The sequence below is a fragment of the Prosopis cineraria genome, unplaced genomic scaffold, assembly GCF_029017545.1.
Source record: "Prosopis cineraria cultivar Desert tree isolate PC_DT_omini unplaced genomic scaffold, ASM2901754v1 PC3, whole genome shotgun sequence".
Classification (NCBI taxonomy): domain Eukaryota; kingdom Viridiplantae; phylum Streptophyta; class Magnoliopsida; order Fabales; family Fabaceae; genus Prosopis; species Prosopis cineraria.
Genome location: NW_026555334.1, coordinates 10,328,039 through 10,341,359, shown reverse-complemented (window position 1 = coordinate 10,341,359; position 13,321 = coordinate 10,328,039). Strand labels below are relative to the sequence as shown.

General features: G+C 34.0%; 1 protein-coding gene and 1 pseudogene across 1 annotated transcript; one reads left to right on the top strand and one right to left on the bottom strand.

Moving 5' to 3' along the window:
* The first annotated feature begins 2,002 nt into the window (after positions 1 to 2,002).
* LOC129304406 (LL-diaminopimelate aminotransferase, chloroplastic-like) lies at positions 2,003 to 6,838 on the top strand (annotated as a pseudogene).
* Positions 6,839 to 7,050: 212 nt separating this feature from the next.
* On the bottom strand, positions 7,051 to 10,857 carry LOC129304405 (uncharacterized). Its single transcript, XM_054944043.1, has 2 exons — positions 10,673 to 10,857; positions 7,051 to 9,204 (listed from the first exon to the last, which is right to left on the bottom strand). Exon 2 carries the CDS (start codon positions 8,223 to 8,225, stop codon positions 7,293 to 7,295), a length of 933 nt encoding a protein of 310 aa, XP_054800018.1. The 5' UTR covers positions 8,226 to 9,204; positions 10,673 to 10,857; the 3' UTR covers positions 7,051 to 7,292.
* Positions 10,858 to 13,321: the final 2,464 nt, after the last annotated feature.

Genomic DNA, 13,321 nt, shown 5'->3' with positions numbered 1-13,321 from the left:
TTGTTTTTATTTTATTCTCCAACCCAATTTCCAAATAGACAGCCATGCCAGTTAATGAACTACTCACGCAAAAGAATACAGAAGCACCGCGAGTTCTTCACGAATTCATTTCTTGAAAGCAACAATATATAATACTTCATTCAATTTTTATTATAAGAAACTTTTAATTATTTTACATGTATTAAAAAATTATTTTTTATATCTTATAAAATAAGATATTTTTTAATTTTTTTATTGTAAAGAAGTGAGATGCATTTTTATTTTACCCTTAATTTTTAAATAATAATATAACTATATTAAATACTTTTACATTAATAAAAAATGATAAAATTGGAAAAGTAATTTAATTATTATAAAATATATTATATTTTAAATTAAAGATGACTTTTAAAAAGTGTTTCATAAATAGGATTGAAGAGAGTATGAGAATATATACTTTAATATGACAGAAAAAAGGTTCAAATAAAATTGGAGGAGTGACTCGCAGATATATATGTATACTCCTCTGGATGTTTTTATACAGCACCCATTAATTATTTATTAATTTTTTTAACCTTTATTTAATATAGATGTAGGAAAGTAGGAAATATTTTAAAGGATGCATTTAGCCAAAATTTTCATTCCTTTCCAATATAAAATGTAAGGCACTTTTTATCAGCTAGTGGCGGTTCAAAATTTAAGATATTTTGAAAAAGAATTTATAGTATTGGATTCTTTTTTTCCAAATACTCTTATTAATTATATTGTAAGGAGAGAGTAAGAAATTAAAGATAATTAATATAAATTAATTTTAATTAGAAGGTAATCTTAAAAAATAGTAATAATACTTTACCATTTAAATTATACAAAAAATTATATTAACTTAATGTAAGGAAGTTTATCAAAGGTGTAATATATAAATATATATATATATATATATATTTAACTGGAGGATTTTTTTTTGGCAAAGATTTATTGGGGGATGAGGGTACCTTAATTTTTAGATAAAATTAATGATAATGAATTTTACATTTTTTCTATGAAAACTTATAGATAGAACCATAAATTATAGTTGTAGGCGTTCACGGAATTTTAAAAATGAGGTATGATTTGACTTTTTGAGAAGGGAACATGACAATTAAGGATCCCAAAGATCAATTATAATTAGGAATTTCAAATTATTAAAATCACAATAATAAATCATGATTCTTATTTAAAATTACTAACATATACTATAAGTTTATAAAATTGATCTCACTTAGAAAATTTTAAGAAAATATATTACTGAAATATTATAATGATTTAAACTATTGTTAATTTTAAGTGAGAAAACTAAGATCTACACTTAAAAATAGTTTGTTTTCTAGTAAAAATTAAAATTTACTTGTAAAATTTTTGAAGGCACTTTGTAAATATAGTATAGTTACTTGAAAATTTACTTTTGAGTATGAAATCAATCACCTATGAATTTTTATATTTGATAATATATAAGCAAATCACTTATAAAATAGAAAAAAAGACATTGTTGAAATTATTATCATAGGTCTACATTATTATTAATCTCAATTGAGAAAATAAGAATCTCAAGTATTATAGACTGAAACTATTAAAATTATTATTATGGATTGGAGCTATTACTAATTCATTTTCAAGTATAAATCTTAGTTTTTTTAATTAAGATTAACAATAGTTTCAATTCATAATCGTAATTTCAGTATCTCAAAATTAATTTAAAAACATATATTTATAAGCTAATATATGTTTTTAATTTCAAGTAAAGATTATAGTATTTCAATAATTTAGGATTTTAATTGTAATTAACAGTGTTGTAGGGTTTTTAATTGTCATTTTCCTTTCTTTCTTTCTTTCCTTTCTTTTCTTTTTTTCGGATTTTAAATGTGATTCATGCATATAGCAAACGAGCACGGTCCCAAAACACGTCCAATAGACGTCATTTCCCCTTTCGAAAAGTTATCAAGAGACGTGGGCTGCTAAAATTACGTTACTATAAATAGAGAGATCACAGCACCACTATGGCCTCCGGAAATCCGTCATTCGAGAATGTCTGTGATCCTTAACCCCACGGCTACTCCACTCTATTCTTCGTCTTTCTCTTCTTTCTTGAATCATTCGAACTTCAATACGCGGTATTTCGCTTCTGATTCTCATTTCATTTCTCGTCATTTGTTTGCTTGTCAAGAGGAATCAAACTAACCAGAAAAAGCCTACGTTGGGTATTGATTAAACTTTGTGCAACTTTCTTCTGTTTAAACTTAAGTTTTTGTTTTTCCTTCTCTGGCTATTTCAGAAGTCAGAATGTCTCTTCGCCAGCGAAAAGCCTGGGTGTATGTAAATGCGTTGCTGCACCCCAAGAATCGCAGACTGGTACCCTGAAGCCTTTTCTATTTTGTAGCTTTCTCTGCTTCCCTATATCAATGTGATTATGAAGTAATTGCATGCAGATGCTTCTTCATTTCTTTACTCTGTTACTGACTTCTGGGATTGAACCCCATGCTATAAGTTCGAGTACTTGTGTTCTTGATGAATAGGTCCAGCCAGCAATCCTTCTAGTTGAAAGTTTAACTATATAATTGCTCCCAATTTTTCTTTTCAGTCTTCTCTGTCGAAATAATCGACTATTTAGTTACTAGAACTTCTTGGAGAAATGTATATAAAGCATGTGTAAACAAATGATCTTCGTTGTCTAGAATTAAGATGATTCCTCCCTTGTCATGTCGAAGGCTACAGGACTAATGTCTCTCGAAATGCAAACATGGCTAAACTTCAAGCTGGTTATCTCTTTCCAGAGGTCTGTAATGCCACGGCATATTTTTTGCTTTTATACCAGAATTTTGAAAATTAATTTATCTCATTTGACTCCAATATGATATGTAACATGGCGCTTTCCAACTTTTATTTTAGTTGAATGAATATTTATCCTCAATTTTACTGTGGAGAATAGGTTGCGAGAAGAAGATCTGCACTCTTGCTAAAGTACCCTGACTCAAAAGTGATAAGCTTGGGAATTGGTGATACTACTGAACCCATTCCTGAAGTCATAACTTCTGCAATGGCAACGGTACACAGCTTTTGATTATATGAAGTTGATGCTTCATTGAACTCTGTTTTCTTTTTATAAGCGACTGCTTTTTTCTATTAAAGTTGGAGCTTGTTCAATAATTATGTGTGGATCATAGAAGTAGGTTAAGTCAAGTAATTGTCAAGTGCTTCTTTTCATTGTGCTAACTCTACTTTCTCAGCAGCAAGGACTAGTATAATCCCTTCCATTCTTTATTGATTCTGTTCGAGTATTTTTTTTTTTTTTCAGATTGTAATTAAGTTTTGAAATTACTTGTGATATAGGTATGCTGTATACAATGTTCCTATTTGATTCAAGAGAAAACACTTATGATATGTGATATTTTTGTTACTCAATAAAACCAGTGCTTTTCCTGTTGCTAACTGAGCGTCAAAGTATTTTTCCTCAGAAAGTAATTCATTAGCTACCATCGAGGGTTATAGTGGTTATGGAGCATACGAAGGTGAAAAGGTATGTCACATTGACTTGATCTAGAGGCATTATCAGTGCTTTTTCTTACATATCAAATGCACGTTGTGGCCATGCCAAGATTTCTATTCATGCTGATAGTTTGGGAAGACCAATATTTCTCTCATTTTCAGCTAACAAATCCCATGCATTATTATCTGGGTAAATTAGGGCATTATTTTTTGAAGTGTCAAGTGAAAAATGAGTTTATAAAATAAGCATGCTTCTTATCCAAAAAATCTTTTGGCAAGAAATTTTATAAGCACTTGGTGAATTTAAACTCAAGTTTTGATTATCTAAAAAAACGGAAAAATAAGCTCAAGTTTTGTCGATGGCTATTGAACTTGTGCCTTAATGTGTTTGGAAGTTGTGTATTCCACCATAAATTCTCACTTAAACCAAGAAAAAAATTAGCAAAGCATCTGGATTTCTTTTGAAGTTTTTAATATCATTTGTTTTCTCTGATCATAAAATTGCTCTGATATAGCTAGAGAACATTATCATTGTACAGTAATTGAACACAAATACAATCCTACGGGCAAGTCTTATTGTTTGTTCTTTCAGGAACTTAATAAGATAAGATGGAAGGCATTTGATAATGGAATCATATAGTCACCCTATTTAGATTTTCATTTAAGTTGAAGCGTATATTAAAGAAATTTATATTATTTGAAGAGTGACAAGTGTTTCTAATCTATGCAGCCATTAAGAAGGGCAATTGCTTCAACATTTTACACTGATCTTGGCATAGAGGAAGATGATATATTTGTCTCAGATGGATCAAAATGTGATATATCTCGCCTCCAGGTTTGATTATGATTTTACTTTTTCTTCCCCTTGTCAATAATTTACTTTCTTAACATGGTCGATGTTAATGGGGAGCTTTCAACAGTGACTAAGTTCTTTCTAATTGCAATTAGTTCTTTCACTATTATTTCTACAGGTTGTCTTTGGCTCGAATGTGACGATGGCAGTGCAAGACCCATCATATCCAGTATGTTATGCTTTGCTTTTAAATATGATCTCATTAAAGTTGCTTATGCATGCCATTTCTGCTTTTAACATGGTTTTATTCTTTACCATTGCCCCATTGTTGCTCCATACTGGTGCTGACTGATTTCAGTTCGTTCATTTGGTTGTCATGCTCTTTGATGCAATGGAAAATGGTTTGATTAGCCATTGTCTACTTTTTTATTTAAAAAAAAATCAGGAAGAGCTTGAAATTTTACTGTTCTTGATTTGACTAGAAAAAACCATTGTATAAGAAAAACAGCTCTTGATTTGAAAACATGACACATGTAAACATGTGGTAATTATTGGTGTCTCTGGTTCACAAACTTCGGCGGGAATCATTTTTATATTCTTCTGCAGTCCTCTCGGTCCTGATATGCTGTATAAATGATTGCTGACAAAATAACTTGTGGCTGAATTTTACATATGTTTGAACTCTTGATGCAGGCCTATGTAGACTCAAGTGTTATTATGGTCAGACTGGCCAATACCTGAAGGATGCTCAGAAGTATGGAAGCATTGAATACATGTGGTGTAGTCCTGAAAATGGTTTCTTCCCTGATTTATCCTCTGCTTCAAGAACGGATATAATATTTTTCTGTTCACCAAACAATCCTACTGGTGCTGTAGCAACAAGGGAGCAACTAAGCCAACTAGTTCAGTTTGCTAAGAATAACGGGTCAATAGTAGTGTATGATTCTGCATATGCAATGTATATATCAGATGACAGCCCACGCTCCATCTTTGAAATTCCAGGAGCCAAAGAGGTCTGTGTATAATTAACAACTAATTCTCAAAGGCTACCGAGCTTTATGTTCAATCTTATCCCCTCTTTCTTATAATTTCTCACATTGTGATTTATCAACATGTTACATAGTTCTGATTATAAATATTAATTGGTTATCATAGAATGCATTGGATGGACTCTTATTGTCATATTCCAATTGAGTTGTGCTTGTTGCTGCATTATCTAAAACTTCAAATTTTTTTTTTGGACCACAATCTAGACCTTCAAATTATAACAGCGTAGGCATACTTGCTTTGTGTTTTTTGTCTCACGGTTGTGTCCACCATATTACTTTAGCAGCTTGGTTGTTAATCACCTTTATAAGGAAAATTCTTAAACATGATGGGATAATGGTGTCTAGCAAGAACTCCATCGAAGAAACTATTGGCCAAATAGTTTGTAGAAGATGGCTTAGGCTTTTGTTGTAGGCTAATATGTAATAGGGTTCAGTCAGCAAGCTGTTTCTAACCTTGAATACCTGGTCTGGTAGATTTCTGTGTCATAATGTTGTGTATGGAACCTTGTTGGCATTGCAGGTTGCGCTTGAGACTGCATCATCTAGCAAGTATGCCGGATTCACTGGAGTTAGACTAGGGTGGACTGTGGTTCCAAAGCAGTTACTGTTTTCTGATGGTTTTCCTGTTGCCAAGGATTTCAGCCGAATTATAAGTACTTGCTTCAATGGGGCATCCAATATTTCCCAGGCAGGTGGTCTGGCTTGCCTTTCACCAGAAGGCCTCAAGGTCAGTTATTATTTTTGCGCCAGTTTCTGAAGAAAGAATGCTACATAATTTAGCTAGTATGCTAATTTTGCTGAAAACGTTACATTTTGTATACAATTCTTTATACACTAGGGAAAAAATTACCACTCTCAAGTCTCACCCAATTAAAAAGAAGATAAAACAACAGGTTTGCCATGTCATATAGCACGATCCTTTGTAGCTAATGACAAACTGTTATAGCTTGCCTTATCAAGGAAGAAACAGAACTTGCTTGAAAATTTTGTGGGTTCTGAGGTGACCCTTGTTTTTCAATTACTTGGAGCACAAGGGAAATCTGGTTCAGCCTTTTGTAGAATACTTCTTGGGAGAAGTTACGCAATATACTCGCTAAATTTGGATGCAGGCTATGAAAGAGGTCATAGGATTTTATAAGGAGAATGCCAACATAATAGTGGAGACATTTGAATCTCTTGGTTTTAAAGTATATGGAGGGAAAAATGCACCATATGCGTGGGTCCATTTCCCTGGACGGGGGCTCATGGGATGTTTTCAACGAGATCCTTGAGAAGGCCCCTGTGGTTACAACCCCTGGCAGTGGTTTCGGACCTGGTGGCGAAGATTTTATCCGGGTAAGCGCGTTTGGTCACCGGGAAAATATTTTGGAGGCCTGCAGAAGATTGAAGGAGCTATACAGTTGAACTTAAGTTATCTCATTGGTTTCAAGCTTAACTCTCTCTTGAAATAATATCTTATAATGCGTTATGAATGGTTATGTATAAAAGTTTATCCTTATTATGTTTCTCTGCATTGCTTCATTCTGCACTTGGACGTTCTTGTGTTCTACTTTTGAGTGTGATATTTGCCATGCCCAAGTATCCTGGCAACATGCGAGGCCTACATATAATGCGTGCGCGTTGTATCAGACAATCATGTTTGAACCCAATCCTTATTCACGGGAATAGTTCCTGAATCTTAAAAACTTGTTGGCAAAGACAAACGAATCATACTTCTTGTAACAAAGGCACTTGGGAAGATATTTTAACCCTCTTATTTCATTCTTGACATATTCCATCTCCATTATGGCTTTTGATAACAAACCTGCCAATCTTCAAAGTTACTTTAGTTTACACATGCAGATTGATTAAAATGGAATAACTTTCTTACATAGCCAAAGTAATGCGTATATCGTTAAACTTGCGTCCCTAGAAGCTAACCATGCTAGTCCAAGTGACCTAAGAGTACAAAGTCAGACACCTAAAACTGTTCTACTATTACTAATCTCCGCTTTGCACGTTGTCTTGTAATGTCCAGTTTGATTACACCGACTACAATGCACTGTATGCTTCTCTCGATTAAGGTCCTCAACACAAATTCTTTTCTTCTCAGGGCGCCCTGGTGGTCGCCGAGATTTTGGTGGCCGTACAACTAGGGTTTTGTCATCAATGGAAGCCTCATCTGTTTTTCTCCATTCAAGTTTCTCAGGGATTGGATATATTTCCTCTGCATAGGTCTCCCTGTAACTAGCAGCAGTAAAACACTTCTCACTAAAAGCATAGACATCCTTTCTACATGAGATCAGAGCTGCAACAGCATGAGAACACGGTATTCCATATAGCTGCCAATCACGGCAGGAACAGCTACGATTACCAATATTTACAATATCTGAGCGATCAGCCGAGAGAACTTCAAATTCCACTTCATCTGATCTAAGGACTTGATATGTGGACGCACAACTAATAGCTTCGATCATTCGTTTCTCAGCAGATGGAGCGAGTACAGAGAACCATGAACTGCTCTTTAAACGCCTGTCATCAAACTCAGTCTTAAGCTTGTTATGAATCCGCTCAATCACCTGAATGATTGGCAATTCCCGGGCTTCAAAGATCCATCTATTGAACTGTTCAACGTTAGAGGACAAATGACCATATCGTGATCCTTCAAAATGTACTAGGGACCATTCAGAAGGGTGAAATTGCTGTAACCATTTAGCAGCTTCAGGAGAAACCTCCTCTATTTCAGCCATTTTTTCTCTAAAAGCAGAGGTTGTGGTGGCATATGCTGCCTTCCACAGAAGTTGGACAAGCCTAGAATTCTTGAACTCTTTGCCAATACTTTCACTTAAGTGACGCATGCAGTATGCATGAGAAGAATTAGGGAACTTCATTCTTACTGAATCCATAATACCTTTCTGTCCATCTGACAAAATATAATTGGTGGTATAGTTTCAGTATTCACCTCAAGCGTCTTGTGCAAGTGGGACAAAAACCAAGTCCAGCTTTCATCGTTTTCAACATCAACAACACCAAATGCAAGTGGGAACAACCCACCATCAGCATCAAATGAAGTTGCTGAAAGGAATGTGCTAAGATATTTGCTTTTCAGTTGGATAGCGCCAAGTCCAACAATGGGCAAACAACCATTCAGGAAACCATATATGGATGCATAGAAAGAAACAAAAAGCCTCTGAAAACGGTTATCTGCACCCTGCAGTAAATACCTCTGCAAAACTTCCAGGATTAGTATTCTTTATCTGCTCACAATACGAAGGAAGTAGGCAATATCCTTCTTCAGAGGAGCCATATATTGCAGCAAGACCACGTTCCTTTGCACGCCAAGCTTGCTTATATGGTATTGTTATCCCATATTGTTTATGGATGTCATGTAAAATATCTTTTGGTTTGTAATTGATATTATCTCGCAATCTTTCCTCGATAAAACTCACAATCCAGTCAACAGAAGCCTGGTGGTGCCCATTATGTGCATTTCTCCCACAAGTATGTGTCCCCTCAAGACTTCTAATGGTAAAGGTGGGGGCATTAGGGAGCTTGACAGCACGAATGCGCCATGGACAGCCATCTGATGCACACTTAGCAAAGTAACGAATCAGGTCACTTTTAATGATATGAAGCTCAAAATGCTGTGCAATGGCTGCTTCTTTAATTGCATTGCGGAATGCTTTAACGTCAGGGAATTCTTGACCAACAGCAAATGAGTGATCTTCCATGCAGTGGAGTTATGGGTGCAAACTTCGATGAAGTACACATCAACCACTCAAACCTCTTCCCTCAGATGGGAGGAAAAAATAAGAAGGCCATTTTCTCTACTATATTGGCAAATGTAACCAGCCACAGTAAAATAAGCTTTCTCATGTAAACAACCTGCAATAATTCACCATATAACATTATCAAAATACATCAGAACTACTTCCAAGGAAGAAAAAATTCTAAAAGTTAATCGACTGAACAGGATTCTACAGAAAAGATAATAAATAGTAACTTCTTAAGCAAATTGTTACATCATAAACACGAAGGTATAAACAATTTCAGATACCAACACAACCACAGTCCACAGGAACAAGTTTCTGAAACAGAAACTAAAGAGAAGTAAAGACTTAAGTTTAAATGACAGGCTTCAGTGGGACTAGCAGTCTACATGCATGGAATTGCAATTTGTAACTTGAATGCCATATAAATGGTTCTCAGCCTATGCAGAGAGAGAAATTCATAGGGAGCTGTCATAGATCCATGCACACCAAAATGAGAAGAAACATTTCATATCAACAGTTGATCAGTCAATGGCAACCAGCAGAACAGAAAAAATGAGTATTCTATTGCTTTCAGTGTCTAACGTGGGTTTACCACTCACCGCTGGGTTGTGTTGTGAACCAGAAAAGAAGAGTGAGAGCACAAAATGCAAACTCATAGTTCATGTGACATGGAAAAGGAGCTAGAATTTAGCAGAATAAAAAATTAAAATAAAAAATCATGAGCTTAGATTGCATTTTGCCTCTAACCCATTGAGTATAATCTGATAAGTTCGTATAAACCAACGGGTGTATGGCAGATGACATGGTTCAAAACTCAACAAACATACTGGTCTACTCATATGCCAGGGTTTCAGCAACAGTATAAGAGTCTACTTTAAAAGTAATAGGATAATCAAAACTTAATTTGCTAGTACATAGCTGTCAAAGATATTATGCATCTCAAACACGTCATAAAAAAGTAGTACGAATTCAAAGTACCGTGAGATAAATTTGTACTATTAGTGCAAGCAGGCCATCCCGCAGCCATATGACACTCAATAAAAAAGAGTAATAAGAGCAATGCTGGTTGGACTTTCAGACGAGAAGAACAATCGTCCTTTTTGAAGTACACTTGTTTGTCAGTTATCACTGCCAAAATGTTGCCAAAGGAAATTAAACTAGTATAGCTGAATCACGTTTATTGCAACTTCTAACTATTGTCTTGTTGCAAGATCGAGAGAGCTGAAGAAGACAACTGGAAAAGGGAAGGGGGAACCAATTTTGTCGAAACAGACATGTGTTGATGGCGAACGTCTGCAATAGAATGCTACTAAAGGAATACTATATATTTTTAAGCAGTTGCAATTATGTAAACGTTAAAATGACAAAGAAAACAAAGACCCACACAAAGGGGAAAATTCAGTTGAACTTGAAATTAAAAGAGCCAAGAGAAAATCGTTCAACACAAATCCGTGTTATGCGGAATAAATTCAAACAACAAACATCAGAATTTGGTGATTGCATCCAAAATCCGTAGCTCGTTTATTGAGAAAACCAGCAAATCGCAAGAGATTTTGTCGCATAAAAAATGTTATAATTACCTGAGTATTAGCAGAGATGGCTTCTCACAGACCGAAGGAGGCGGATCCGAACACAAACTGCGATGCCATATCAGTGGATGAAGAGAAAATCAGATAGAGACACAGACAGGCAAAGAAGCTGATGAACATCCTGGGTATTCTTGCGAAAGATTAGGGCTGATTTGGGTCAGTCGAGGGTGTTTTCGTCATTCCACAATTAAAGAGAGTAAAACATGATCTTGAAAGGTGAAACGTCGATGTTGTGCCGATTTAAGAAAATTTTATTTCTATACGGTCTTTCTGTAATTTTTCACAAATCCTGAACAAAAATCCATTCACATGGACCTTGAGTTCTTTGAAAAGCGTAAGGGCATTTGAGCTTGCTAATATCGTTGTTTAGGTAGAATTGATTTGCAAACATGACTTTTTTGTTTTTAGCAAGTTGATTGAAACTAGAGCTAGAACTCAGAAATAAGTTACAAACACAAACAATTCGACTACTCATTTAAGATTGGACCTTGAAAGTTGGGATTTTTTTTTTTAGTATAAACAAATTTTAGGTCAAATTTTCGATTCCAAAACAGTAAGTTTAGACTCTAACTACTCATTTAAGTTTTTTTTTACTTCAAATTTTGAATAATTGTAAATTTTAATTTGTCCATGTAATTAGTTGCATGGTTTTATGCCCAATGAATATTTTACTTTATATTTTGTCATTTGATTTATGTATTTCTTACTTTTTGATTAAAACACAAGAATGACACAAATTGGTAATTATTTATTCAAAATGATGAAAATGAAGACATTGATGTTGTTGAGATAGTACCTCCATCTCAAGCAATTGCCTTAGTGGCGGTGACAAGATCTTAGATTGTGGGGTACAATATTTTTAAAATTAATAATTTAAAAATAATATAAATTTTACTTGAAATGTAAAATGTATTTTTTATATATAAGTTTTACCCATTTATAATTGGGTGTATTAATTAATAAATATGAGTTATTCTGTTATTAATATATTTATCTCATTCTATAATTACATTTTATAAGAGAGGGCTCCAATAGGAGTAAAAAGAAGGAAGAGTTGGCTGAAATTTTTAATAAATAACATATTTTGTACACTTTTATTTTATATTTTTGACTATATTTCATTGGTTTAGGCCCTTATATTCATGATTTTAACATTAAATTTGATCATTTTGCTCATTTTCATTGAATTTTGACATTAAAAGCATTTTAGTCATTTAGTACATTTAATTAAAATTAAATATTTTTAATTTAAAATTTTAATTTCTTAACACATTTTGTTACTTGAGTAATTTTTATTTTTCTTTTAAAACTTTAATTAGTTCAATTGCATAATATTAATTTAGTTTTTAGTTACTTTGTGTGGTTTGAGAAATTAATGGGCCAATTTAGTAATTTTGTCTTTTTTTTATTTTAAATCAGTTTTTTGACTTTTCAGAAAGAAGAAAACGCAGAAACAGAATCAGGCACACGTCAACATGTTCTCAGTGGAGCCATTCACGAAGAGGAGGGAAGGACAAAAACGAGAAACGGAACAGAGGCACGTGTTCATCACGCATGCCCATCACTCATTTCGACCTCTCCTCTCTGTTGCACGAGTTTGTGGCACAGGATTGCTCATTTTCCTCGGTCCAAAGATCTCGGACGCTCATCTCACAGCTTGACCACCACACGCCACAAGACGCAATCGCTCATCTTCTTTTCTCGGCCACCGCAGCACGGACGAGACAGAAATCTTCTTTTCGCGTCATCGCTCATCCTCTCTCAGTCCCAGTTCGGCCAGGGAGATTCATCACACTCGAACGCACAGCTCTCTTGGTTTCAGCCTGTCGCACGCCATTGCACATCTCCCTCAGGTTCAGTTCTTCGCACTCTACTCTACTGCAAATTCTTCACTCAGTTTCCATTCACTCGCATGTCATTCACTCACGGATTTGTCAAGCAAGCATCCATGGCAGCTCTTCACGGACGTTTTCTTTGATCAGTCATTGACGAGGACGAGATGAGTGGCTGAATTTTTTTTATAGTTTCTTCTGAAACTTTCACTTGAGTTTGTTTTAGTTCGTTCGTTTTTTTGTCTTGCTGTAACTCACTTATTGTTTGCATTGATTTGATGATTAGTTTTGGTTGATTTTTCATTCCTTAAGAGATTTAGATGCTATAAATTAACTTTTTAATTAAATGATGTATGCTATATATTTGAATTTATATTTTAATATTATTATTGTGTAAATGCTAATATGACAAATTCTTGTGATGATATATGAATCATTTAGCTTCTATTTAGGTTTTAGATAAGTTAATTACTTAATTCTTGATTGATTCTAAGTATTAGAATATGGTCAAGAAAAGTGTGTTAGTCTTAGTCTAAACCACAATCACCTAGTCTTAATGGTAATTAGCATTTTAGTTAATGTCAAATGAGTTTGCAAGAATTGAATGAATTAAATTTAAGCTTCTATTATGGTAAAAGTGGATTCAAACCTTGGACAATTTACTTGTTTGTTCAGCTAAATCAATTGCACTTCATTTCACATTTTTTTTAAAAATTCAAAAATCATAAGCACATTTAACCTTGAATTTTCTTTTCAAAACCAACATTATTTTTAACTTATAAAAATGGTTTATGAATTGTCATTGGTT

Bases quoted from the DNA above. Each gene is read 5' to 3' on its own strand.
- LOC129304405 (XM_054944043.1), bottom strand. From the start codon at position 8,225: ATGGATTCAGTAAGAATGAAGTTCCCTAATTCTTCTCATGCATACTGC.